Below are 27,938 nucleotides of genomic sequence, written 5' to 3' on the forward strand. Positions count from 1 at the left end.
CACCAATGATATTAAAAACTAAATATATCCTTTCCACTGCACAGTATGCTGATGTAATCTTTAAACACGTGTTTCACAAGGTGTGACTATTTCCTCAACTGAACAAAGGTGGTTACATGTTAGTTATCACTGCTCATTGGTCTGTATAGTTAAGCCTTGCCATAATAGTTTGTCGTAGGGCTTAGGAGGTTATTCACTGAGTGCTGATCCCTTTTTATTTATTTATTTATTTACTTATTTATTTATTTATTTTTTTTAGAGCACAAACTTCTTGTGTTTATTTGAATTCAGAACTAGCCCAGCTAGTGACTGCTGTGAACAGGGCAGCTGACAACAAGGGAAAGACCATGTGACCGCTTGGAAAGACAGCTGACAGGAGGGAAAAGACCCCAATGGTGCTGGCATGGGTTAGCAACCCATGGTAGCAGTGGTGAGGCCTAGCAGCCTTACTACAACCAAAAATTAGCTACAGCCAACTTAGGAAAAATACCCCAAGAGTCAGCGAGAGCAGGGGTGGAAGATGACTCACAGGTGGATTACACGGTAACAGACATTGGAACGGACACGACTATGACTTGGATCTGTGACTCAGTGAAGGATAGGGCACGGACCTATCCACCAGTGCTAGAATTAGCAGCAGTCAGGGCAAGGTGAGCGCATCTGTAGAGGATAAAAGTAGCACAGTTGAGAACAAGATGCTTCAGGTTTGTCCTTGCGGCTGGCAGAAAGTAACATCAGTGAAAGGCCTCAGAACTCATCAGGGAAAGAAGAAGTGTGTGGCAAAGAAAGGGCAGAGTAGCCGCATTGATCAGTACTTCTTAAGAAGTCAGTCGAGTCAGTCGGATGAAGTCCAGCGGCAGGTAGAAAACCACAGTTCGCAGGATATCAGTAACGCTGCCACTGAGGAGGAGGGTAGTAAGAGAAGATGCAGGTGACACTGAGGCCAGTATGCTAGCCAGAGAGAGACCATGGAGCAAAGGTTAGATTTAGATGGCCTAGAGCAAATGACAGTAAAGAATGGGAGATAGTTAATAGAGATTTGTCAGTAATCTTGAGTAGGCTTAGAGGAAATGCAATGGAAAGGTTAGAAAAGATGGGAGATATAATGTATTCATATGGTGTAGAAAGGTTTGGGGTGCATGAGAGAAAGAGGAGTGAGAGGGTACAGTCAGGTAAGTCTAGGCGGCAGAGAGAAATAGAGAAGTTAGTCAAGGAAAGGAGACAGTTAAGAAAGCAGTGGAAAAAGGCTACAGAAGAAGAAAGGAGGGAATTAAGGTGTTGCAAGAGGAGTTGAGAAGCAGGCTAGCAGTTCTTAGAAGGGCAGAGCATCTCAGGAAAAAGAGGAGGAAGAAGGAATATGCTAGGACAGGTTTTCAGGGACCCTTTTAAGTTTGTTAAAGGATTGTTCAGCCAGGAAAAGGGAGGGCAGCTTAAAGCAGAAAGGCTAGAGGTTGAAGAATATTTGAGAAACACATATTCAGATTTGGAGAAGAATAGGATAGTAGGTTTCCCACCTGATATCCCTCCATTAGGAGGGATAGAGCATGAGATGGATGTCAGGCCACCTAGGTGGAAGGAAGTTCAGGAGGTGGTCAGGCGTGCAAAGGCTTCTTCGGCCCCAGGGCCTAATGGAGTCCCCTACCGGGTTTATAAAAGTGCGCCTGATACCCTTAAATTTTTGTGGAAACAGCTAAGAATAGTTTGGGAAAAACAAATTATACCAAGAGCATGGCGTAGGGCAGGGGTGTCCTCATTCCTAAGGAGAAGGAGTCTGTGGACCTTAGCCAGTTCCGGATGATTTCTCTTGAATGTGGAGGGAAGATTTTCTTTAGTGTAGTAGCGCAGAGACTAGCTAGTTACTTAGAAAGGAATAGCTTAATAGATACCATGGTGCAGAAGGCAGGAATACCAGGTTTTTCAGGGTGTTTAGAGCATACTAGCATGATCTGGCACCAGATTCAGGCAGCGAAGATTAACAAAAGGGACCTACACGTAGTATTTTTAGATCTTGCAAATGCATTTGGTTCAGTTCCGCACAGCCTCATTTGGAGTGCGTTTGACTACTTCAGAGTGCCACAGGTAGTTGTTAACTTAGTGAAAGCATACTTTCAGGATATTAGGTTGTGTCTAAGTACAGCAGGTTTCACAACAGGTTGGCAGAGGCTAGAAATAGGCATCATGGCAGGGTGTACAATTTCTCCGTTAGCATTTACTATGGCAATGGAAGTAATCATCAGGGCTTCTAAGTGGGTGGTAGGTGGAGAGAGATGGCAGAATGGGTTGCATCTTCCACCAGTTAGGGCTTACATGGATGACATGACACTGGTGACCACAACAATGCCATGTACAAAGAGGCTACTAGAGAAGGTAAATAAGAACCTCAAGTGGGCCAGCATGAAAATCAAGCCTAGTAAATCTAGAAGCATCTCGATATGTAGAGGGAAATTAAGTGATAGGAAGTTTGTCATAGATGACGAGGACATCCCAACAATTAGGAAAAGTCAGTAAAGAGCTTAGGTAGGTTGTACAATGTAGAGTTGAATGATAAGGAACAGGTGGTGAAATTTAGAAAAGATGTGGCTGAAGGATTGGATAGAATAGATAAATCAGAACTTCCAGGAAAGTTGAAGTTGTGGTGTTTGCAATTTGGGCTATATCCTAGGTTAATATGGCCACTGTCAATTTATGAAATTCCAATAACTGTTGTGGAGAGAATTGAAAGGTTGGTTAGCTCCTACATTAGGAAGTGGTTGGGCGCTCCTAGATGCCTAAATAGTGTTGCATTGTATGGAAAAGGGATACTTCAGCTGCCAGTAACTAGTTTAACAGAGGAATTTAAATGTACCAAGGTCAGGACAGAGCTCTTGTTAGCTGGGAGTAAGGATGTGGTAGTTAGGAGTGTGGTTCCAAATCCAACCAAGGGGAGGAAGTGGAACCCAAGATCGGCAGTTCAGGAGGCAGAGGCAGCTCTTAGACATGCAGAGATTGTAGGTAATGTTCAGTTTGGCCGGGGAGGCCTGGGGCTTGGCTCAGGTAAACCGGTATGGAATACAGCAGGCCTCAAAGATAAAAGAAAGCTGGTTGTAGAACAGATACGCAGACAGGAAGAGATAGTAAGGGGTGCAAAGGTAGTGGCCCAGGCTAAACAGGGACAGTGGTTGAATTGGGAAAGTGTAGAGAAGAGGAAGCTTAGTTGGAGGGACCTGTGGAGTATGGAGGAGAATCGTATTAGATTCCTGATAGGGGCTACATCACGATGTCTTACCAACCCCCCAGAACCTAAAACTGTGGGTAAATGAGGACCCGTCATGCCCATTGTGTTCACGTACCGCAACTTTAAAGCATATTTTGTCAGGTTGCAAAGTTAGCTTGTCACAAGGCCGATATACATGGCGACATAATCAGGTGTTGAAATGTTTAGCTGCAGGCATCGAAGGGAAACGAAGACAGGTGAATTCAGAAGGTGTTAAGGATAGGAGTTTAGTAATTCAGTTTGTCCGTGAGGGAGAGAAATACAGAAGGGATAAGTTAGTGAGGAGGCAAAGGTGTGGCCGCCTAGAAGGTGCTTGTGATTGGGAAATGCAAGTAGATTTAGGGGGAAAGCTTGTTGTTCCTCAGGAAATAGTCTGTACCAGGCAGAGGCCTGACTTAGTGTTGTGGTCAGTGAGTCAACAGATAGTTTATTTCATCGAGCTGACAGTTCCTTGGGAAGACTCAGTGGAAGAAGCATGAAAGAAAAAGCTTAGATATGCAGACTTAGGAGCAGAAGCTGAGCAGCGAGGATGGAAGACTAGGATTTGTCCAGTGGAAGTGGGGTGTAGGGGATTCATAGCAAGATCAACTGTCTCACTCCTGGGGGAACTCGGAGTGCGGGGACAGAGTTTGAGGAAGACAGTGAGGGAAATGTCAGATGAAGCAATTAAATGCAGCCAGTTTATCTATTACAGAAGAAATAATGTCAGCTGTGGCCAGCAGGGGAACTACTAAGCAGGGCACATAACTCCTTGAGATCAGGTGGAGAGATCCACTTCCTGTCAGGAGAAATCCAGGAAGAGGAAGTATTTAAGTGTGGGAGTGGCCTATTTGAATCCATTTTGTTTGAGGCCATGCGGCAAGGTGAGTGTGCTTGCTGATCCTGTAAGTCCAGTTAGCTCCTTTAACTTTAGCTTATATTGTAGTTATGCTATGTAGTGTGTGAAATAGAGTATGGTGAATGTGACAGGAAAGCTAGTATCAGCATTGCTTCTGCCTGGAGCTCGCATGTATGGAGCCTGGGTTTGGTTGAAGATGGCAGTGCTGTTTGGGCTGAGAAAGCCATGTGTATGTAAGGAGGAAATCCAGGAAGAGGAAGGTTATTTAAGTGTGGGAGTGGCCTATCTGAATCCATTTTGTTTGAGACCATGCTGTAAAGTGAGTGTGTTTGCTGATCCTGTGAGTTCATTTATCTCCTTTAACTTTAGCTTACATTGTAGTTATGCTATGTTGTGTGAAATAGAGTATGGTGAATGTGCTAGTAAAGGTAGTATCAGCATTGCTTCTGCCTGGAGCTCGCATAAACGGAGCCTGGGTTTGGTTGAAGGTGGCAGTGCTGTTCTGTTTGGGCTGAGATCACTGTCTAGCCTCCTGGAGGTGTCATTGTTGTGAGGGCTCGTCTTGGGAGGTAGACTGTACAGCCTAACCCGGGGGAGTGTGATAGCCTAACAAGGCTTCCCTCCTGGGTCTACCTCCTCTGTGGTAATATAGGTAAGGTAAAGGAGGTTGTTCGGTTAGTGTGGGAGCAGTGAGACCTGGCATTAGGGGAGTGTCTCTGGGACGCCAGAGATCACTGTCTAGCCTCCTGGAGGTGTCGTGGGACCAACTAGACGAAACACCGGTGAAAGGAGGTTCCCACCCGATGACCCCAAAGACATGTTAGTTATCACTGCTCATTGGTCTGTATAGTTAAGCCTTGCCATAATAATAGTTTGTCGTAGGGCTTAGGAGGTTATTCACTGAGTGCTGATCCCTTTTTATTTATTTATTTATTTACTTATTTATTTATTTATTTTTTTAGAGCACAAACTTCTTGTGTTTATTTGAATTCAGAACTAGCCTAGCTAGTGACTGCTGTGAACAGGGCAGCTGACAACAAGGGAAAGACCATGTGACCGCTTGGAAAGACAGCTGACAGGAGGAAAAGACCCCAATGGTGCTGGCATGGGTTAGCAACCCATGGTAGCAGTGGTGAGGCCTAGCAGCCTTACTACAACCAAAAATTAGCTACAGCCAACTTAGGAAAAATACCCCAAGAGTCAGCGAGAGCAGGGTGGAAGATGACTCACAGGTGGATTACACGGTAACAGACATTGGAACGGACACGACTATGACTTGGATCTGTGACTCAGTGAAGGATAGGGGCACGGACCTATCCACCAGTGCTAGAATTAGCAGCAGTCAGGGCAAGGTGAGCGCATCTGTAGAGGATAAAAGTAGCACAGTTGAGAACAAGATGCTTCAGGTTTGTCCTTGCGGCTGGCAGAAAGTAACATCAGTGAAAGGCCTCAGAACTCATCAGGGAAAGAAGAAGTGTGTGGCAAAGAAAGGGCAGAGTAGCCGCATTGATCAGTACTTCTTAAGAAGTCAGTCGAGTCAGTCGGATGAAGTCCAGCGGCAGGTAGAAAACCACAGTTCGCAGGATATCAGTAACGCTGCCACTGAGGAGGAGGGGGTAGTAAGAGAAGATGCAGGTGACACTGAGGCCAGTATGCTAGCCAGAGAGAGAACCATGGAGCACAAGGTTAGAGTTAGATGGCCTAGAGCAAATGACAGTAAAGAATGGGAGATAGTTAATAGAGATTTGTCAGTAATCTTGAGTAGGCTTAGAGGAAATGCAATGGAAAGGTTAGAAAAGATGGGAGATATAATGTATTCATATGGTGTAGAAAGGTTTGGGGTGCATGAGAGAAAGAGGAGTGAGAGGGTACAGTCAGGTAAGTCTAGGCGGCAGAGAGAAATAGAGAAGTTAGTCAAGGAAAGGAGACAGTTAAGAAAGCAGTGGAAAAGGCTACAGAAGAAGAAAGGGAGGGAATTAAGGTGTTGCAAGAGGAGTTGAGAAGCAGGCTAGGAGTTCTTAGAAGGGCAGAGCATCTCAGGAAAAAGAGGAGGAAGAAGGAATATGCTAGGACAGGTTTTTCAGGGACCCTTTTAAGTTTGTTAAAGGATTGTTCAGCCAGGAAAAGGGAGGGCAGCTTAAAGCAGAAAGGCTAGAGGTTGAAGAATATTTGAGAAACACATATTCAGATTTGGAGAAGAATAGGATAGTAGGTTTCCCACCTGATATCCCTCCATTAGGAGGATAGAGCATGAGATGGATGTCAGGCCACCTAGGTGGAAGGAAGTTCAGGAGGTGGTCAGGCGTGCAAAGGCTTCTTCGGCCCCAGGGCCTAATGGAGTCCCCTACCGGGTTTATAAAAGTGCGCCTGATACCCTTAAATTTTTGTGGAAACAGCTAAGAATAGTTTGGGAAAAACAAATTATACCAAGAGCATGGCGTAGGGCAGGGGTGTCCTCATTCCTAAGGAGAAGGAGTCTGTGGACCTTAGCCAGTTCCGGATGATTTCTCTCTTAATGTGGAGGGGAAGATTTTCTTTAGTGTAGTAGCGCAGAGACTAGCTAGTTACTTAGAAAGGAATAGCTTAATAGATACCATGGTGCAGAAGGCAGGAATACCAGGTTTTTCAGGGTGTTTAGAGCATACTAGCATGATCTGGCACCAGATTCAGGCAGCGAAGATTAACAAAAGGGACCTACACGTAGTATTTTTAGATCTTGCAAATGCATTTGGTTCAGTTCCGCACAGCCTCATTTGGAGTGCGTTTGACTACTTCAGAGTGCCACAGGTAGTTGTTAACTTAGTGAAAGCATACTTTCAGGATATTAGGTTGTGTCTAAGTACAGCAGGTTTCACAACAGGTTGGCAGAGGCTAGAAATAGGCATCATGGCAGGGTGTACAATTTCTCCGTTAGCATTTACTATGGCAATGGAAGTAATCATCAGGGCTTCTAAGTGGGTGGTAGGTGGAGAGAGATGGCAGAATGGGTTGCATCTTCCACCAGTTAGGGCTTACATGGATGACATGACACTGGTGACCACAACAATGCCATGTACAAAGAGGCTACTAGAGAAGGTAAATAAGAACCTCAAGTGGGCCAGCATGAAAATCAAGCCTAGTAAATCTAGAAGCATCTCGATATGTAGAGGAAATTAAGTGATAGGAAGTTTGTCATAGATGACGAGGACATCCCAACAATTAGGGAAAAGTCAGTAAAGAGCTTAGGTAGGTTGTACAATGTAGAGTTGAATGATAAGGAACAGGTGGTGAAATTTAGAAAAGATGTGGCTGAAGGATTGGATAGAATAGATAAATCAGAACTTCCAGGAAAGTTGAAGTTGTGGTGTTTGCAATTTGGGCTATATCCTAGGTTAATATGGCCACTGTCAATTTATGAAATTCCAATAACTGTTGTGGAGAGAATTGAAAGGTTGGTTAGCTCCTACATTAGGAAGTGGGCGCTCCTAGATGCCTAAATAGTGTTGCATTGTATGGAAAAGGGATACTTCAGCTGCCAGTAACTAGTTTAACAGAGGAATTTAAATGTACCAAGGTCAGGACAGAGCTCTTGTTAGCTGGGAGTAAGGATGTGGTAGTTAGGAGTGTGGTTCCAAATCCAACCAAGGGGAGGAAGTGGAACCCAAGATCGGCAGTTCAGGAGGCAGAGGCAGCTCTTAGACATGCAGAGATTGTAGGTAATGTTCAGTTTGGCCGGGGAGGCCTGGGGCTTGGCTCAGGTAAACCGGTATGGAATACAGCAGGCCTCAAAGATAAAAGAAAGCTGGTTGTAGAACAGATACGCAGACAGGAAGAGATAGTAAGGGGTGCAAAGGTAGTGGCCCAGGCTAAACAGGGACAGTGGTTGAATTGGGAAAGTGTAGAGAAGAGGAAGCTTAGTTGGAGGGACCTGTGGAGTATGGAGGAGAATCGTATTAGATTCCTGATAGGGGCTACATACGATGTCTTACCAACCCCCCAGAACCTAAAACTGTGGGTAAATGAGGACCCGTCATGCCCATTGTGTTCACGCATCGCAACTTTAAAGCATATTTTGTCAGGTTGCAAAGTTAGCTTGTCACAAGGCCGATATACATGGCGACATAATCAGGTGTTGAAATGTTTAGCTGCAGGCATCGAAGGGAAACGAAGACAGGTGAATTCAGAAGGTGTTAAGGATAGGAGTTTAGTAATTCAGTTTGTCCGTGAGGGAGAGAAATACAGAAGGGATAAGTTAGTGAGGAGGCAAAGGTGTGGCCTAGAAGGTGCTTGTGATTGGGAAATGCAAGTAGATTTAGGGGGAAAGCTTGTTGTTCCTCAGGAAATAGTCTGTACCAGGCAGAGGCCTGACTTAGTGTTGTGGTCAGTGAGTCAACAGATAGTTTATTTCATCGAGCTGACAGTTCCTTGGGAAGACTCAGTGGAAGAAGCATATGAAAGAAAAAAGCTTAGATATGCAGACTTAGGAGCAGAAGCTGAGCAGCGAGGATGGAAGACTAGGATTTGTCCAGTGGAAGTGGGGTGTAGGGGATTCATAGCAAGATCAACTGTCTCACTCCTGGGAACTCGGAGTGCGGGACAGAGTTTGAGGAAGACAGTGAGGGAAATGTCAGATGAAGCAATTAAATGCAGCCAGTTTATCTATTACAGAAGAAATAATGTCAGCTGGGGGCCAGCAGGGAGAACTACTAAGCAGGGCACATAACTCCTTGAGATCAGGTGGAGAGATCCACTTCCTGTCAGGAGAAATCCAGGAAGAGGAAGTATTTAAGTGTGGGAGTGGCCTATTGGAATCCATTTTGTTTGAGGCCATGCGGCAAGGTGAGTGTGCTTGCTGATCCTGTAAGTCCAGTTAGCTCCTTTAACTTTAGCTTATATTGTAGTTATGCTATGTAGTGTGTGAAATAGAGTATGGTGAATGTGACAGGAAAGCTAGTATCAGCATTGCTTCTGCCTGGAGCTCGCATGTAGGGAGCCTGGGTTTGGTTGAAGATGGCAGTGCTGTTTGGGCTGAGAAAGCCATGTGTATGTAAGGAGGAAATCCAGGAAGAGGAAGGTTATTTAAGTGTGGGAGTGGCCTATCGGAATCCATTTTGTTTGAGACCATGCTGTAAAGTGAGTGTGTTTGCTGATCCTGTGAGTTCATTTATCTCCTTTAACTTTAGCTTACATTGTAGTTATGCTATGTAGCGTGTGAAATAGAGTATGGTGAATGTGCTAGTAAAGGTAGTATCAGCATTGCTTCTGCCTGGAGCTAAACGGAGCCTGGGTTTGGTTGAAGGTGGCAGTGCTGTTCTGTTTGGGCTGAGATCACTGTCTAGCCTCCTGGAGGTGTCATTGTTGTGAGGGCTCGTCTTGGGGAGGTAGACTGTACAGCCTAACCCGGCGGGGGAGTGTGATAGCCTAACAAGGCTTCCCTCCCTGGGTCTACCTCCTCTGTGGTAATATAGGTAAGGTAAAGGAGGTTGTTCGGTTAGTGTGGGGAGCAGTGAGACCTGGCATTGGGGAGTGTCTCTGGGACGCCAGAGATCACTGTCTAGCCTCCTGGAGGTGTCGTGGGACCAACTAGACGAAACACCGGTGAAAGGAGGTTCCCACCCGATGACCCCAAAGACATGTTAGTTATCACTGCTCATTGGTCTGTATAGTTAAGCCTTGCCATAATAGTTTGTCGTAGGGCTTAGGAGGTTATTCACTGAGTGCTGATCCCTTTTTATTTATTTATTTATTTACTTATTTATTTATTTATTTTTTTTAGAGCACAAACTTCTTGTGTTTATTTGAATTCAGAACTAGCCCAGCTAGTGACTGCTGTGAACAGGGCAGCTGACAACAAGGGAAAGACCATGTGACCGCTTGGAAAGACAGCTGACAGGAGGAAAAGACCCCAATGGTGCTGGCATGGGTTAGCAACCCATGGTAGCAGTGGTGAGGCCTAGCAGCCTTACTACAACCAAAAATTAGCTACAGCCAACTTAGGAAAAATACCCCAAGAGTCAGCGAGAGCAGGGTGGAAGATGACTCACAGGTGGATTACACGGTAACAGACATTGGAGCGGACACGACTATGACTTGGATCTGTGACTCAGTGAAGGATAGGGGCACGGACCTATCCACCAGTGCTAGAATTAGCAGCAGTCAGGGCAAGGTGAGCGCATCTGTAGAGGATAAAAGTAGCACAGTTGAGAACAAGATGCTTCAGGTTTGTCCTGCGGCTGGCAGAAAGTAACATCAGTGAAAGGCCTCAGAACTCATCAGGAAAGAAGAAGTGTGTGGCAAAGAAAGGGCAGAGTAGCCGCATTGATCAGTACTTCTTAAGAAGTCAGTCGAGTCAGTCGGATGAAGTCCAGCGGCAGGTAGAAAACCACAGTTCGCAGGATATCAGTAACGCTGCCACTGAGGAGGAGGGGTAGTAAGAGAAGATGCAGGTGACACTGAGGCCAGTATGCTAGCCAGAGAGAGAACCATGGAGCAAAGGTTAGAGTTAGATGGCCTAGAGCAAATGACAGTAAAGAATGGGAGATAGTTAATAGAGATTTGTCAGTAATCTTGAGTAGGCTTAGAGGAAATGCAATGGAAAGGTTAGAAAAGATGGGAGATATAATGTATTCATATGGTGTAGAAAGGTTTGGGGTGCATGAGAGAAAGAGGAGTGAGAGGGTACAGTCAGGTAAGTCTAGGCGGCAGAGAGAAATAGAGAAGTTAGTCAAGGAAAGGAGACAGTTAAGAAAGCAGTGGAAAAAGGCTACAGAAGAAGAAAGGGAGGGAATTAAGGTGTTGCAAGAGGAGTTGAGAAGCAGGCTAGCAGTTCTTAGAAGGGCAGAGCATCTCAGGAAAAAGAGGAGGAAGAAGGAATATGCTAGGACAGGTTTTTTCAGGGACCCTTTTAAGTTTGTTAAAGGATTGTTCAGCCAGGAAAAGGGAGGGCAGCTTAAAGCAGAAAGGCTAGAGGTTGAAGAATATTTGAGAAACACATATTCAGATTTGGAGAAGAATAGGATAGTAGGTTTCCCACCTGATATCCCTCCATTAGGAGGGATAGAGCATGAGATGGATGTCAGGCCACCTAGGTGGAAGGAAGTTCAGGAGGTGGTCAGGCGTGCAAAGGCTTCTTCGGCCCCAGGGCCTAATGGAGTCCCCTACCGGGTTTATAAAAGTGCGCCTGATACCCTTAAATTTTTGTGGAAACAGCTAAGAATAGTTTGGGAAAAACAAATTATACCAAGAGCATGGCGTAGGGCAGGGGTGTCCTCATTCCTAAGGAGAAGGAGTCTGTGGACCTTAGCCAGTTCGGATGATTTCTCTCTTGAATGTGGAGGGGAAGATTTTCTTTAGTGTAGTAGCGCAGAGACTAGCTAGTTACTTAGAAAGGAATAGCTTAATAGATACCATGGTGCAGAAGGCAGGAATACCAGGTTTTTCAGGGTGTTTAGAGCATACTAGCATGATCTGGCACCAGATTCAGGCAGCGAAGATTAACAAAGGGACCTACACGTAGTATTTTTAGATCTTGCAAATGCATTTGGTTCAGTTCCGCACAGCCTCATTTGGAGTGCGTTTGACTACTTCAGAGTGCCACAGGTAGTTGTTAACTTAGTGAAAGCATACTTTCAGGATATTAGGTTGTGTCTAAGTACAGCAGGTTTCACAACAGGTTGGCAGAGGCTAGAAATAGGCATCATGGCAGGGTGTACAATTTCTCCGTTAGCATTTACTATGGCAATGGAAGTAATCATCAGGGCTTCTAAGTGGGTGGTAGGTGGAGAGAGATGGCAGAATGGGTTGCATCTTCCACCAGTTAGGGCTTACATGGATGACATGACACTGGTGACCACAACAATGCCATGTACAAAGAGGCTACTAGAGAAGGTAAATAAGAACCTCAAGTGGGCCAGCATGAAAATCAAGCCTAGTAAATCTAGAAGCATCTCGATATGTAGAGGGAAATTAAGTGATAGGAAGTTTGTCATAGATGACGAGGACATCCCAACAATTAGGGAAAAGTCAGTAAAGAGCTTAGGTAGGTTGTACAATGTAGAGTTGAATGATAAGGAACAGGTGGTGAAATTTAGAAAGATGTGGCTGAAGGATTGGATAGAATAGATAAATCAGAACTTCCAGGAAAGTTGAAGTTGTGGTGTTTGCAATTTGGGCTATATCCTAGGTTAATATGGCCACTGTCAATTTATGAAATTCCAATAACTGTTGTGGAGAGAATTGAAAGGTTGGTTAGCTCCTACATTAGGAAGTGGTTGGGCGCTCCTAGATGCCTAAATAGTGTTGCATTGTATGGAAAAGGGATACTTCAGCTGCCAGTAACTAGTTTAACAGAGGAATTTAAATGTACCAAGGTCAGGACAGAGCTCTTGTTAGCTGGGAGTAAGGATGTGGTAGTTAGGAGTGTGGTTCCAAATCCAACCAAGGGGAGGAAGTGGAACCCAAGATCGGCAGTTCAGGAGGCAGAGGCAGCTCTTAGACATGCAGAGATTGTAGGTAATGTTCAGTTTGGCCGGGGAGGCCTGGGGCTTGGCTCAGGTAAACCGGTATGGAATACAGCAGGCCTCAAAGATAAAAGAAAGCTGGTTGTAGAACAGATACGCAGACAGGAAGAGATAGTAAGGGGTGCAAAGGTAGTGGCCCAGGCTAAACAGGGACAGTGGTTGAATTGGGAAAGTGTAGAGAAGAGGAAGCTTAGTTGGAGGGACCTGTGGAGTATGGAGGAGAATCGTATTAGATTCCTGGTAGGGCTACATACGATGTCTTACCAACCCCCAGAACCTAAAACTGTGGGTAAATGAGGACCCGTCATGCCCATTGTGTTCACGCATCGCAACTTTAAAGCATATTTTGTCAGGTTGCAAAGTTAGCTTGTCACAAGGCCGATATACATGGCGACATAATCAGGTGTTGAAATGTTTAGCTGCAGGCATCGAAGGGAAACGAAGACAGGTGAATTCAGAAGGTGTTAAGGATAGGAGTTTAGTAATTCAGTTTGTCCGTGAGGGAGAGAAATACAGAAGGGATAAGTTAGTGAGGAGGCAAAGGTGTGGCCGCCTAGAAGGTGCTTGTGATTGGGAAATGCAAGTAGATTTAGGGGGAAAGCTTGTTGTTCCTCAGGAAATAGTCTGTACCAGGCAGAGGCCTGACTTAGTGTTGTGGTCAGTGAGTCAACAGATAGTTTATTTCATCGAGCTGACAGTTCCTTGGGAAGACTCAGTGGAAGAAGCATATGAAAGAAAAAAGCTTAGATATGCAGACTTAGGAGCAGAAGCTGAGCAGCGAGGATGGAAGACTAGGATTTGTCCAGTGGAAGTGGGGTGTAGGGGATTCATAGCAAGATCAACTGTCTCACTCCTGGGAACTCGGAGTGGGGACAGAGTTTGAGGAAGACAGTGAGGGAAATGTCAGATGAAGCAATTAAATGCAGCCAGTTTATCTATTACAGAAGAAATAATGTCAGCTGGGGCCAGCAGGGGAACTACTAAGCAGGGCACATAACTCCTTGAGATCAGGTGGAGAGATCCACTTCCTGTCAGGAGAAATCCAGGAAGAGGAAGTATTTAAGTGTGGGAGTGGCCTATTGGAATCCATTTTGTTTGAGGCCATGCGGCAAGGTGAGTGTGCTTGCTGATCCTGTAAGTCCAGTTAGCTCCTTTAACTTTAGCTTATATTGTAGTTATGCTATGTAGTGTGTGAAATAGAGTATGGTGAATGTGACAGGAAAGCTAGTATCAGCATTGCTTCTGCCTGGAGCTCGCATAAACGGAGCCTGGGTTTGGTTGAAGGTGGCAGTGCTGTTTGGGCTGAGAAAGCCATGTGTATGTAAGGAGGAAATCCAGGAAGAGGAAGGTTATTTAAGTGTGGGAGTGGCCTATCTGAATCCATTTTGTTTGAGACCATGCTGTAAAGTGAGTGTGTTTGCTGATCCTGTGAGTTCATTTATCTCCTTTAACTTTAGCTTACATTGTAGTTATGCTATGTAGCGTGTGAAATAGAGTATGGTGAATGTGCTAGTAAAGGTAGTATCAGCATTGCTTCTGCCTGGAGCTCGCATAAACGGAGCCTGGGTTTGGTTGAAGGTGGCAGTGCTGTTCTGTTTGGGCTGAGATCACTGTCTAGCCTCCTGGAGGTGTCATTGTTGTGAGGGCTCGTCTTGGGGAGGTAGACTGTACAGCCTAACCCGGCGGTGGAGTGTGATAGCCTAACAAGGCTTCCCTCCCTGGGTCTACCTCCTCTGTGGTAATATAGGTAAGGTAAAGGAGGTTGTTCGGTTAGTGTGGGGAGCAGTGAGACCTGGCATTAGGGGAGTGTCTCTGGGACGCCAGAGATCACTGTCTAGCCTCCTGGAGGTGTCGTGGGACCAACTAGACGAAACACCGGTGAAAGGAGGTTCCCACCCGATGACCCCAAAGACATGTTAGTTATCACTGCTCATTGGTCTGTATAGTTAAGCCTTGCCATAATAGTTTGTCGTAGGGCTTAGGAGGTTATTCACTGAGTGCTGATCCCTTCTATTTATTTATTTATTTACTTATTTATTTATTTATTTTTTTAGAGCACAAACTTCTTGTGTTTATTTGAATTCAGAACTAGCCCAGCTAGTGACTGCTGTGAACAGGGCAGCTGACAACAAGGGAAAGACCATGTGACCGCTTGGAAAGACAGCTGACAGGAGGAAAAGACCCCAATGGTGCTGGCATGGGTTAGCAACCCATGGTAGCAGTGGTGAGGCCTAGCAGCCTTACTACAACCAAAAATTAGCTACAGCCAACTTAGGAAAAATACCCCAAGAGTCAGCGAGAGCAGGGTGGAAGATGACTCACAGGTGGATTACACGGTAACAGACATTGGAACGGACACGACTATGACTTGGATCTGTGACTCAGTGAAGGATAGGGGCACGGACCTATCCACCAGTGCTAGAATTAGCAGCAGTCAGGGCAAGGTGAGCGCATCTGTAGAGGATAAAAGTAGCACAGTTGAGAACAAGATGCTTCAGGTTTGTCCTTGCGGCTGGCAGAAAGTAACATCAGTGAAAGGCCTCAGAACTCATCAGGGAAAGAAGAAGTGTGTGGCAAAGAAAGGGCAGAGTAGCCGCATTGATCAGTACTTCTTAAGAAGTCAGTCGAGTCAGTCGGATGAAGTCCAGCGGCAGGTAGAAAACCACAGTTCGCAGGATATCAGTAACGCTGCCACTGAGGAGGAGGGTTTAGTAAGAGAAGATGCAGGTGACACTGAGGCCAGTATGCTAGCCAGAGAGAGAACCATGGAGCAAAAGGTTAGAGTTAGATGGCCTAGAGCAAATGACAGTAAAGAATGGGAGATAGTTAATAGAGATTTGTCAGTAATCTTGAGTAGGCTTAGAGGAAATGCAATGGAAAGGTTAGAAAAGATGGGAGATATAATGTATTCATATGGTGTAGAAAGGTTTGGGGTGCATGAGAGAAAGAGGAGTGAGAGGGTACAGTCAGGTAAGTCTAGGCGGCAGAGAGAAATAGAGAAGTTAGTCAAGGAAAGGAGACAGTTAAGAAAGCAGTGGAAAAAGGCTACAGAAGAAGAAAGGGAGGGAATTAAGGTGTTGCAAGAGGAGTTGAGAAGCAGGCTAGCAGTTCTTAGAAGGGCAGAGCATCTCAGGAAAAAGAGGAGGAAGAAGGAATATGCTAGGACAGGTTATTTCAGGGACCCTTTTAAGTTTGTTAAAGGATTGTTCAGCCAGGAAAAGGGAGGGCAGCTTAAAGCAGAAAGGCTAGAGGTTGAAGAATATTTGAGAAACACATATTCAGATTTGGAGAAGAATAGGATAGTAGGTTTCCCACCTGATATCCCTCCATTAGGAGGGATAGAGCATGAGATGGATGTCAGGCCACCTAGGTGGAAGGAAGTTCAGGAGGTGGTCAGGCGTGCAAGGCTTCTTCGGCCCCAGGGCCTAATGGAGTCCCCTACCGGGTTTATAAAAGTGCGCCTGATACCCTTAAATTTTTGTGGAAACAGCTAAGAATAGTTTGGGAAAAACAAATTATACCAAGAGCATGGCGTAGGGCAGGGGGTGTCCTCATTCCTAAGGAGAAGGAGTCTGTGGACCTTAGCCAGTTCCGGATGATTTCTCTCTTGAATGTGGAGGGGAAGATTTTCTTTAGTGTAGTAGCGCAGAGACTAGCTAGTTACTTAGAAAGGAATAGCTTAATAGATACCATGGTGCAGAAGGCAGGAATACCAGGTTTTTCAGGGTGTTTAGAGCATACTAGCATGATCTGGCACCAGATTCAGGCAGCGAAGATTAACAAAAGGGACCTACACGTAGTATTTTTAGATCTTGCAAATGCATTTGGTTCAGTTCCGCACAGCCTCATTTGGAGTGCGTTTGACTACTTCAGAGTGCCACAGGTAGTTGTTAACTTAGTGAAAGCATACTTTCAGGATATTAGGTTGTGTCTAAGTACAGCAGGTTTCACAACAGGTTGGCAGAGGCTAGAAATAGGCATCATGGCAGGGTGTACAATTTCTCCGTTAGCATTTACTATGGCAATGGAAGTAATCATCAGGGCTTCTAAGTGGGTGGTAGGTGGAGAGAGATGGCAGAATGGGTTGCATCTTCCACCAGTTAGGGCTTACATGGATGACATGACACTGGTGACCACAACAATGCCATGTACAAAGAGGCTACTAGAGAAGGTAAATAAGAACCTCAAGTGGGCCAGCATGAAAATCAAGCCTAGTAAATCTAGAAGCATCTCGATATGTAGAGGGAAATTAAGTGATAGGAAGTTTGTCATAGATGACGAGGACATCCCAACAATTAGGGAAAAGTCAGTAAAGAGCTTAGGTAGGTTGTACAATGTAGAGTTGAATGATAAGGAACAGGTGGTGAAATTTAGAAAAGATGTGGCTGAAGGATTGGATAGAATAGATAAATCAGAACTTCCAGGAAAGTTGAAGTTGTGGTGTTTGCAATTTGGGCTATATCCTAGGTTAATATGGCCACTGTCAATTTATGAAATTCCAATAACTGTTGTGGAGAGAATTGAAAGGTTGGTTAGCTCCTACATTAGGAAGTGGTTGGGCGCTCCTAGATGCCTAAATAGTGTTGCATTGTATGGAAAGGGATACTTCAGCTGCCAGTAACTAGTTTAACAGAGGAATTTAAATGTACCAAGGTCAGGACAGAGCTCTTGTTAGCTGGGAGTAAGGATGTGGTAGTTAGGAGTGTGGTTCCAAATCCAACCAAGGGAGGAAGTGGAACCCAAGATCGGCAGTTCAGGAGGCAGAGGCAGCTCTTAGACATGCAGAGATTGTAGGTAATGTTCAGTTTGGCCGGGGAGGCCTGGGGCTTGGCTCAGGTAAACCGGTATGGAATACAGCAGGCCTCAAAGATAAAAGAAAGCTGGTTGTAGAACAGATACGCAGACAGGAAGAGATAGTAAGGGGTGCAAAGGTAGTGGCCCAGGCTAAACAGGGACAGTGGTTGAATTGGGAAAGTGTAGAGAAGAGGAAGCTTAGTTGGAGGGACCTGTGGAGTATGGAGGAGAATCGTATTAGATTCCTGATAGGGGCTACATACGATGTCTTACCAACCCCCCAGAACCTAAAACTGTGGGTAAATGAGGACCCGTCATGCCCATTGTGTTCACGCATCGCAACTTTAAAGCATATTTTGTCAGGTTGCAAAGTTAGCTTGTCACAAGGCCGATATACATGGCGACATAATCAGGTGTTGAAATGTTTAGCTGCAGGCATCGAAGGGAAACGAAGACAGGTGAATTCAGAAGGTGTTAAGGATAGGAGCTTAGTAATTCAGTTTGTCCGTGAGGGAGAGAAATACAGAAGGGATAAGTTAGTGAGGAGGCAAAGGTGTGGCCGCCTAGAAGGTGCTTGTGATTGGGAAATGCAAGTAGATTTAGGGGGAAAGCTTGTTGTTCCTCAGGAAATAGTCTGTACCAGGCAGAGGCCTGACTTAGTGTTGTGGTCAGTGAGTCAACAGATAGTTTATTTCATCGAGCTGACAGTTCCTTGGGAAGACTCAGTGGAAGAAGCATATGAAAGAAAAAAGCTTAGATATGCAGACTTAGGAGCAGAAGCTGAGCAGCGAGGATGGAAGACTAGGATTTGTCCAGTGGAAGTGGGGTGTAGGGATTCATAGCAAGATCAACTGTCTCACTCCTGGGAACTCGGAGTGCGGGACAGAGTTTGAGGAAGACAGTGAGGGAAATGTCAGATGAAGCAATTAAATGCAGCCAGTTTATCTATTACAGAAGAAATAATGTCAGCTGGGGCCAGCAGGGGAACTACTAAGCAGGGCACATAACTCCTTGAGATCAGGTGGAGAGATCCACTTCCTGTCAGGAGAAATCCAGGAAGAGGAAGTATTTAAGTGTGGGAGTGGCCTATTGGAATCCATTTTGTTTGAGGCCATGCGGCAAGGTGAGTGTGCTTGCTGATCCTGTAAGTCCAGTTAGCTCCTTTAACTTTAGCTTATATTGTAGTTATGCTATGTAGTGTGTGAAATAGAGTATGGTGAATGTGACAGGAAAGCTAGTATCAGCATTGCTTCTGCCTGGAGCTCGCATGTATGGAGCCTGGGTTTGGTTGAAGATGGCAGTGCTGTTTGGGCTGAGAAAGCCATGTGTATGTAAGGAGGAAATCCAGGAAGAGGAAGGTTATTTAAGTGTGGGAGTGGCCTATCTGAATCCATTTTGTTTGAGACCATGCTGTAAAGTGAGTGTGTTTGCTGATCCTGTGAGTTCATTTATCTCCTTTAACTTTAGCTTACATTGTAGTTATGCTATGTAGCGTGTGAAATAGAGTATGGTGAATGTGCTAGTAAAGGTAGTATCAGCATTGCTTCTGCCTGGAGCTCGCATAAACGGAGCCTGGGTTTGGTTGAAGGTGGCAGTGCTGTTCTGTTTGGGCTGAGATCACTGTCTAGCCTCCTGGAGGTGTCATTGTTGTGAGGGCTCGTCTTGGGGAGGTAGACTGTACAGCCTAACCCGGCGGGGGAGTGTGATAGCCTAACAAGGCTTCCCTCCCTGGGTCTACCTCCTCTGTGGTAATATAGGTAAGGTAAAGGAGGTTGTTCGGTTAGTGTGGGGAGCAGTGAGACCTGGCATTAGGGGAGTGTCTCTGGGACGCCAGAGATCACTGTCTAGCCTCCTGGAGGTGTCGTGGGACCAACTAGACGAAACACCGGTGAAAGGAGGTTCCCACCCGATGACCCCAAAGACATGTTAGTTATCACTGCTCATTGGTCTGTATAGTTAAGCCTTGCCATAATAGTTTGTCGTAGGGCTTAGGAGGTTATTCACTGAGTGCTGATCCCTTTTTATTTATTTATTTATTTACTTATTTATTTATTTATTTTTTTTAGAGCACAAACTTCTTGTGTTTATTTGAATGAATACTTGTTACCTTCGTCTAAAAGCAATGAGTCACTTTACAATATTACTCACTGTGTAGAGTAATAAGTTACTTAAAACACTACTTTTGCGTTACTTTCACTAAAGTGACCTCAGAAAAACTAATAGACATTTTAAATGGATGAGGGTCATGTTGTTTCACAGCAGGGAATCAAAGTACTGAAGCTCCAGTTTATTACAGTTCATTTCAAATCCAGTCTGGCCCATTCATGCATTCACATACAGTGCATACCTCTTTGTATTATAGAACAATTAAATAGCCCATAGCTTTTAAAATAATTAAATAGCCTTGGACACAGGGAGGGTCAGGCAGAGGATCAAAGTCTAATAATTATTAGATATTGATGAATGTGTGTGACCCTTTGATATGAAACACAAAAAACAAATAATGAGGTTAGCACAACAAACAAAATGCCGTGTGATCAAGTCACTATGACGAGCACAATTAATACACCGGAGCTGGAAGACCCACCTGCCTGTTCCTGGTGTGTCGGTCAGCTACAACAGCACTGGAGTTATGCATTAGAACGGGACTGTATGCCGGCTTTGCTCTGCAGTTGTAGGGGATGTGAATGGATACGTATCCAACATATGCTAACATTATCCATATATGTTGATCACCAGGACAAGGAAAAAACAAACCAGAGACCAGCTCCTTATTCCTGCGTCTTTCAGGGAGCCTTGGGACGCAAACATAGAAGGAGATATGGTGTAGGCATATGAATGGAAACACACTGGACATGATAACGCACACGATCACCACCTTCTATAAGGCAGTGTATAATGAATAGGGTTGTCAAAAGTATCGATACTCTGAAAAGTATCGATACTCAAACGCTGTATCCCGATACAATACTAATTTACAGTATCGATACTAACAGTGCACGCTGCCTCAGCGCCTGTCGGGTGCGTGCGACGGGTCCGAGGGACACGCGCTGTGCAGGCAGCGTCTGGCAGGCACAGAGCCCTCGCTGCAACCCGGCTTGTTGTCGTCACTGTGCATGCATGCACACGTTTCTGTCGCTGTAAGGAGGATCAGAGCAGCCAGTTTTGGTCAAAAATGATAAAGGAAAAAGCGCTCTTTGGAAATATTTAGTGAAGTGAACACAGCACGCTGCAGATGGCAGGTACAGCCCCTCCCCTCACTAGCAGCTGAGCAGCTGGTGTCGCCAGCATCAATCTAAAATGTTATTTTAACAGGACAGCACAATTATGTGTGTCTGAAAAGTTATGTTAACTGTAAAGTCACAGATTGAAGCTGAAAAAACGTTTGGTTTCTCCCGTAACCCCTGGTTCTCTGATCACATAGTGAGGTAGAAACAGGAGCATCCTGAGCCTAAACTACCAACTCTATTTCATCAGCAACGAAAATATGGTGCCAATTCACCAGAAGCACAGAAAATAAACAGGGCTGTAGGTAAATACATTTGTATGGACAGATCTTGTTTCTGGTTGTTACTGATTTTGTTTTTCTTTTTGTTGTTGTTGTTGTCATTCATGTTACTGTTCTGATCTTTATTTAAAAAATTACATGCCTCTTAATTTTTGCTGCTGTATCAAAAATGGTATCGAGTATTGAATATTTTCCTGGGTATCGATATCGAGTTTGAAATTTTAGTATCATGACAACCCTAATAATGAATGACATGACAACACACAACATCCTTCTGAGGATGTTTTTTCTGGCACTGGCAGAAGTGGAAATCTATTACTGTAATGCGTTACCCCCAACACTGGTCTCAAAATGTCTTCAAAACAGCATCAAGTGTTTTGAAACAACAAGAGTTTCAGAAGGTTTGCCTTTTGACTTTTATAGCTTGAATTCATTAATGCAAAAGTCTAAAATAAAGTTACAAAGTGCTTTTAAAGAGATCATATGAGAGGAACAAACTGGGGATTATACAAGCCTAAAGAAACATTTTCTATCTCCAAATAAGAGTGTTGAAATTATCATAAAGTACTGGTGCCAGAGAAAAATCTTAAACCTGCTATATGGAGTTTTGAGTGGGTGCTTTTACAGCTATTTCAAGTCTTGTGTAAGTTTGCACTTTTGACATTTCACGGATAGTTTGTGTGGGCGGGATCCAACCACACAGCCAAAATGTAAACTTAGACAGGATGCTTATTAAAATTAGGATTGATCCACTGCCTCCTCCCCAATGGCTAGAACCATTTACTATCTTCAGGGCATTTTGCCTTAAGAAATGCAAAGAATCAGTCCAGTTAGTGTTGTAATATTCAGATTCTTGTCCTCAGTGAGAGGGCAAGGAAGAGAGAAGACATTGCAAATTGAGAGTGACAAAGAAAAGGTGAAAATGAAAAAGGACTGAAGGCAAAGGATGGAAGGAGGAAAAAAAACAGGGAATAAAGAGAGCCGGAGAGAGTGAAGGGTTCTTTGATGAATTGGTTTGGAATGAGAGCAGAGTGCTGGAGAGACCAGTGAAAACAAACTGGACTGAAGCATTTATTTACACTCTGCTTCTCAATTAAGTCAAATAGGCCACTTTAACGAGGCTGACATTTCAACAGTATAATGAGATAGCTGAGGGTCCTTCGGCAGGATGTACAGAAACCTGCAAGCGAGTGTGTGTTTAGATATACACACACACACACACACACACACACACGCAAACACACCCAAGGTACACACAGTTTGTGTATTACTCGGTGTGTATATAAGATGTTTCTTTGCATGTCAGTTGGTGCACGCTGCACATGTGTGTTTATTCATATTTCACCGTGCGATCCCGATCCTCCATGCCTTACCTCCTCTGTCTCCACCGCGTTTGTGTAAACAGAACAATCTGGAAAGCTTCAGCGGGCGGCCCGGGAATGTTAACAGGCTGGCTGCATTGTAACATTACACCTACAGGAGTGTGTGGGTGTCTGCGAGTGAGAGAGGCACAAAAAGAGTGAGCGGAGGAAGGTGGAGTGTGTGCGCTGGTGTAATAGAGCGAAAGACAGAGATTGGCTTGATGGAGACAGAAGGATGGAAAGTGAAGGTTTGGTTTCCCCTGTGTGTGTGTCTGTGTGTGCGTGTGTGTGCATACTGCGAGGAATGCAGCTCTTTGGAGCGCGGGGAAACTCCCTCTGTGGTAATGTTTTAAGCAGCTAATAAACTCTCATGGCTGAAAGGATGAAACTCTATCCACACCAGGTGAAAACCATTTCTCACGCTTTTGTGTTTAGATGTGAGCAAACGTACAGATTCCTGTTCGCGTGTGTGCATGTGTGTAGATGTACGCACACGTCCTGTCCCATGTGTCTGTGTGTGTGAAATGCCTGTGCGAAGGATAAAAGTCTGATTCTCGGGGGAGCATGTTGCCTGTAAGTTTTAACACAGAGCAGAACTCCTGCTGAAAAGATCCATTAAATGCACATCACCACACCTTCAGCAAAATGTAAAAGGCTATGAAAAATAAGCTTCCATAATTGGACACATGGCAGACTTTCCCCTCAGCTTGCAAGGACAATAATGTCAATACTTAAATATCTTTTTATGTGTGCACGTAGGAGGTGAGTTATTGGTCCACTGGTAAAGGTTTTAGCCCTATAATGGCAGTTAGAAGTTACTCTGAACTGTAATCTATGAGAGATTTAAGCTTTCCTGCTTTGAACTGTGACCATAGAATATAAATGTGATTACTTCTTCCTACTCCTACCTCCAAAATCTATGATTTCAGATACGCAACAGACTATTTAATTGTGAAAAATGTCATCATCTACAAGCAGGATTCAGTAATTATTGCAGGGCTGATTGAGGGGGCATCTGTGTCTGTTGTTTTACATTCAAATTGCTTTTTTTCTCTTTTAAACATGTGCATGTTCCAGTAAGCAATCACTTTAAAAAATCTGTTTGCTGTGTTTATTCCAGCAATTGTGAATGTTTCCGTTTCCACAAGCCACAAGCTGACTGTGTTTGCATGAGTTGGCAAAAAAAAAAAAAAAAAAACTATTGATAAAAACATTCACATATTTTCTACCAGTGCACAGAAGTAGGAGCGACTACAGAGTGACAAATAAAGGAGTAAAGACACCATTTAGTGTTAACTGGACAACTTGTTGTTGAGGTACCTGTCAGGATGGTTTATATTCCCTCTGTCTCTCTCCCTCTGGACTCTGTCTTAGCTGTGTATGTGTGTAAATGCATGTCTAAGTGTTTGTGATGAGAAGCGTGTGAGAGGCCTTACAAATGTGTATGCATAACCACAAACGTGCACACTCACACACATGCACTTGTGTGTCCTAGTCTACAGAAGACAAATGACTCTCCATTCAGACCGCAGTGGAAACCGTCATTCCTTCCAGCCTCTACAAAGACATTTTGTACAAGTCTTCAGCATGAATAAGGCAACATTAGTCCATCATCAAACACACACATTCATGCAGGCCTTACGAAATCTACTCTCAACAAGCACATTTAAAAAATTATTTTCCTGTTAAATTTCCCATATTTTGCAGTATTGCAAAAACAGTGTGCTAAATATGGAGGTTAAACGCTTCTCTTTTAGGCTCACCGCTGTGTATCTCTCTATAATTTGGTCAGCCAGGCCTTTATCACATTACAACATTCATTCAAGTGAATAATGGACTACTGCTACAGAGCTTAACATGAAATGACACAGAGAATAATGTCACACTTTGCTTGTTAGCTTATTTGCATTTCAGAATCGGCTCACAAAGCAAAGCTGCGATGGACACCACATTCTGGAAAATTAATTAAGTCCCTGTTGACTATAAAAAATGTTGCTCAGTATCATCAGTGCTCTTAAATGCTTGTTGCAAATCTAGCGCTCTAAATTCTCTCATGACTGTGGAGTGTGAAACACTTCTCTACAGGGACAATGTTCTGTAAGAGTATATGTGTGTGTGTGTGTGTGTGTGTGTGTGGCTGAGCACTGATGAATATTATTTAAAAAGCTCTCCAGAGCTCACTCCATTTCAAATGCTTTTAGGCTCCATGGATTAGTTCCATATCAGTTTCCATGAGAAAGAGTTGTGCCCACTGCCAGCGGCCTTTCATCACAGCACACACCAAAAACGTGGTTTGGCACAAGTGAGGAGGCTTTGTCGCCGGTTTTACCCAAATTCACCAAAAACCCCCACATCACTGTCTTTTCAAACCAAAACACACACTCAGAGCTTATAGTTGATCCACATTAAGATTGTCAACAAAAAAGAGATCCTAACCTCAAACACACTCTGATCTTTCTTCTGCAACTTCATTGTTCTTCCTCTTCAATGGCTTATTTTTTTTCTATTAACTTGTTGTTTGTCGTACTTGCACGTTCCAATGCAGCAACAGTTTCTAGTGATCTCTCTGTCATGTATTCACACAAATGGATACACACAAATACAGTAGATATTAAAAAAATCTCTTTCATACAACACCAAAGCCATTAATCTGGCTTGGTACTATTTTCTATTCCAAGTAGTATCTTACCGTTGGCATCCTGTCTGTCCATTGGATTACAATGGAAGAAAATGGGATTTCACACCATCCACACGAAGTCTGGTTTAAAATGACGATGATTTCCATGCTATAATATAGACATTTGTTTTTTATATTTCTAATCTGACGTGATGTCAAACTGGCAAAACAGCTAAAAAAATAAAAGCCTTGTTTTTGCGGTAATTTTGATTCATAAAGCCCTGTTAACAAAACATGCTCTTCACGATGATTCACAGAGTAACAAATGGACAAGAGGACCTTGTATGCTCTAATTTTATTCTTCATTGAGCTGTCCCTGTTTCTCTCTCTTCACATTCTGCTATTAAATTGCTGAAATTATAAGAGCTTAACCTTGTCCTGTTTTTGGTATCAATACAACCAACAAAATGAGACAACCAAAAACAGGCAAACAATTACACAAAAGAGCCATCTCTCTATGACAATGTTTGGAAATTGTACTGTATAGTCTCTGTCATACTGTATGTATGGCATGACGCACACTTTCATTTTTGGAGGGTAAAATTCTGATCTGAAGTCTTAAAGGGACAGTTCACATCACAGTTCATATTTTTCCTTTTACCTGTAGTGTTATTATCAATCTAGATTGTTTTGGTGTGAGTTGCTGCGTGTTAGAGATATCAGCCATAGAGATGTCTGCCTGGAACTAGATGACACTCGGCTTGTGATGCTCAAAGTGCCAAAAGAACACATTTGAATAACTCAACTCACTCAACTGCATCTAATGAAGCTCAGCGTAAGTTCAATCAGGAAGACCTTTCTCGTGCTCACCCTTTCACATTTTTCCCCATCCCACTCTCACTACTCCCTCTAATCAGCTGACTATGGGTGTTAGTAAAACAGGTAAAACATAAATATCTGCCTATCTTGACCAGATTTTGACACAGACTTGGGCTGTCACGGATGCATATTAAACGGTGACCCATCCCCCACTCTCAGTGTGCACAGTACAGGTGCTTTCTCTCTTTCTGTCTTTTTTTCTGTATTTGTTCATTTGTTACCTCTGGAAAAAAAATAAGATGGGCGCCCACTGGCAAATTTTTATTATTATTATGTTTTATTTTATTTAAATTTTTTCCCAGCGCCCACCAGACAATGTGGCGCTCTAGGCAACTGCCTGTATCGCCTATGCCTTAAGCTGGCCCTGGGATTCATCACCCTCCTTAAATCAAACCATCTCTACGGGGTCTAATCGCCAAAGACTTTCCACATTCTTATTCATTTGTTCACATGTTAATAAATATTCTTTTACCATAATAACGCGTCTCTCCTTATTGAACCGCTAGCTGACCTAGCACCACTGAGGAAATGTTGTAAACGTTACAGCTCAGCTGAGGAGGATGCCATCAATGTTTACACCTCGTGCTGTCATGATGACAACACTCTTGTCCATGAGTAGAGGCAGGCTTCAGTGATATGGTTGGGGAGTGTAGTTTGGTATTAAAATAGTTCCTTCATGAACTGCTCACAACGAGGTCTGTGAATTACCCTGAGAAACCGGGTCATGATTCCTGTAAAGAGACATTGCTGTGTATGTTTTTAAAAAGGTGTTTTTTTGGGGTTTTTTTTTGGTGCTTTGAACACCACAAGCCAAGTGCCATCTAGTCCCATTATATTGGAGACAAGGCAGATATCTTTATGGCTGATATCTCCAAGACTTAGGGACTCACACCACAACAATCTACACTGATAAACAGCACTACATATAAGAGGAAAATTATGCATTTTGGACTTTGAGCTGAACTGTGCCTTTAAGCACTGCAAACTGCACAAGTCCTCATTACCATTAGTCATTAAGGTGTTAGCATCCTGCTTCCGAGAAGCTGCCATGATGCAAAACCTGCAAACACAGAGGAAACTGAGGCTGCCAAAAGGACAGCAGAATGAGTGTTGTTGTGTGTCAGCAGAGACGTCTGAGTGCCAAGTTAATGAAGTCAGCAGGACCATCTGAATCAACAGTGAGGAAGTAGCCCATGTCTGGATATTGTGACCATTGTTGGTTAGAAGTTAACAGCAATGTGGAGCAGCACTTTAAAAAACTCCACTCAAGTCGTGTGGAGTGAATTTTGAATCAGATCATGGAATATTGTTACTGTACTCTAATGGGAGAATCATTTTATCGGTTTTAGCTAAGTCACTACAAACATTTACAGCCTCTGAAAGACCAACACACACACACACACACACACACACAGTCGGGGAACAAACCAAATAGGCCATTGAGAAAACAACAGCTAATCCTCATCCTGTCGCACCCTTTATCCTTTTTAACTCCTTTATCCATGTTTAGCTCTTCCTTTCATCCCTCACTCGCCGTCCAAAACCTCGCTTGTCATGTGACCCTAATGCATGACGGATATAAAACAGATCATCCAAGTATCTCCAAAACGGCAGGTTCCAACCTCAACTGTTGAAACTGTGTGTTTGACATTTCGTACATTGTATCACAAATTTTTACAGAGAAGATAGCTACAGCGACACAGATGGAGAGAAGAAAGTGAGTGACATTTGGAGGGTCCTGACCTGATAAACCGCCCTCTCCCTCTCCCCCCATCTCCTCCTCTCTGCCCTCACTGCTCTATTCCAGTCTTCCAGAGGATAAAATGGGCTTTCGGAGAGAGTCTGTCCACCAGTTCTCCATGCCAGCACATGGCACTCAGTCATGGGAAGATCAACTCATGGCACTACCAACAAACTGTATCAAGTCAGTCAGACCAGAGCCCGGTTGGCCATCTGGAGTATCGAGACCATTGACACGGGGGCCTGTTCAAGAAAGCAACTTTTACAAACTCCAAACTTAAACCTGAACTGTGAGTTAACTAATATCAAGTTGACGAGCTCAGAGACACCAGAACAGGTGGACGGACTTAGTTCAATCATCTCTGAATGTGTGTAAAATGGATAAAACCAGAATCAGTTCAGCCCAATAAAAATTCACAAAGGCAATGAGCATATAAGAGCTTCCGTTTC

General features: G+C 43.9%; 1 protein-coding gene and 1 long non-coding RNA gene across 2 annotated transcripts; both read left to right on the forward strand.

Moving 5' to 3' along the window:
• The first annotated feature begins 5,311 nt into the window (after window positions 1–5,311).
• LOC125899203 (uncharacterized) lies at window positions 5,312–27,722 on the forward strand. The gene is made up of 3 exons (XM_049593284.1): window positions 5,312–5,726; window positions 15,317–15,988; window positions 27,556–27,722. The coding sequence occupies exons 1-3, from the start codon at window positions 5,363–5,365 to the stop codon at window positions 27,720–27,722; spliced, it is 1,203 nt and encodes a 400-aa protein (XP_049449241.1). The 5' UTR covers window positions 5,312–5,362.
• On the forward strand, window positions 9,350–15,032 carry LOC125899767 (uncharacterized). Its single transcript, XR_007450769.1, has 2 exons — window positions 9,350–10,098; window positions 14,895–15,032. It is a non-coding gene; the product is annotated as an uncharacterized LOC125899767 (long non-coding RNA).
• Window positions 27,723–27,938: the final 216 nt, after the last annotated feature.

The sequence above is a fragment of the Epinephelus fuscoguttatus genome, linkage group LG13, assembly GCF_011397635.1.
Source record: "Epinephelus fuscoguttatus linkage group LG13, E.fuscoguttatus.final_Chr_v1".
Classification (NCBI taxonomy): domain Eukaryota; kingdom Metazoa; phylum Chordata; class Actinopteri; order Perciformes; family Serranidae; genus Epinephelus; species Epinephelus fuscoguttatus.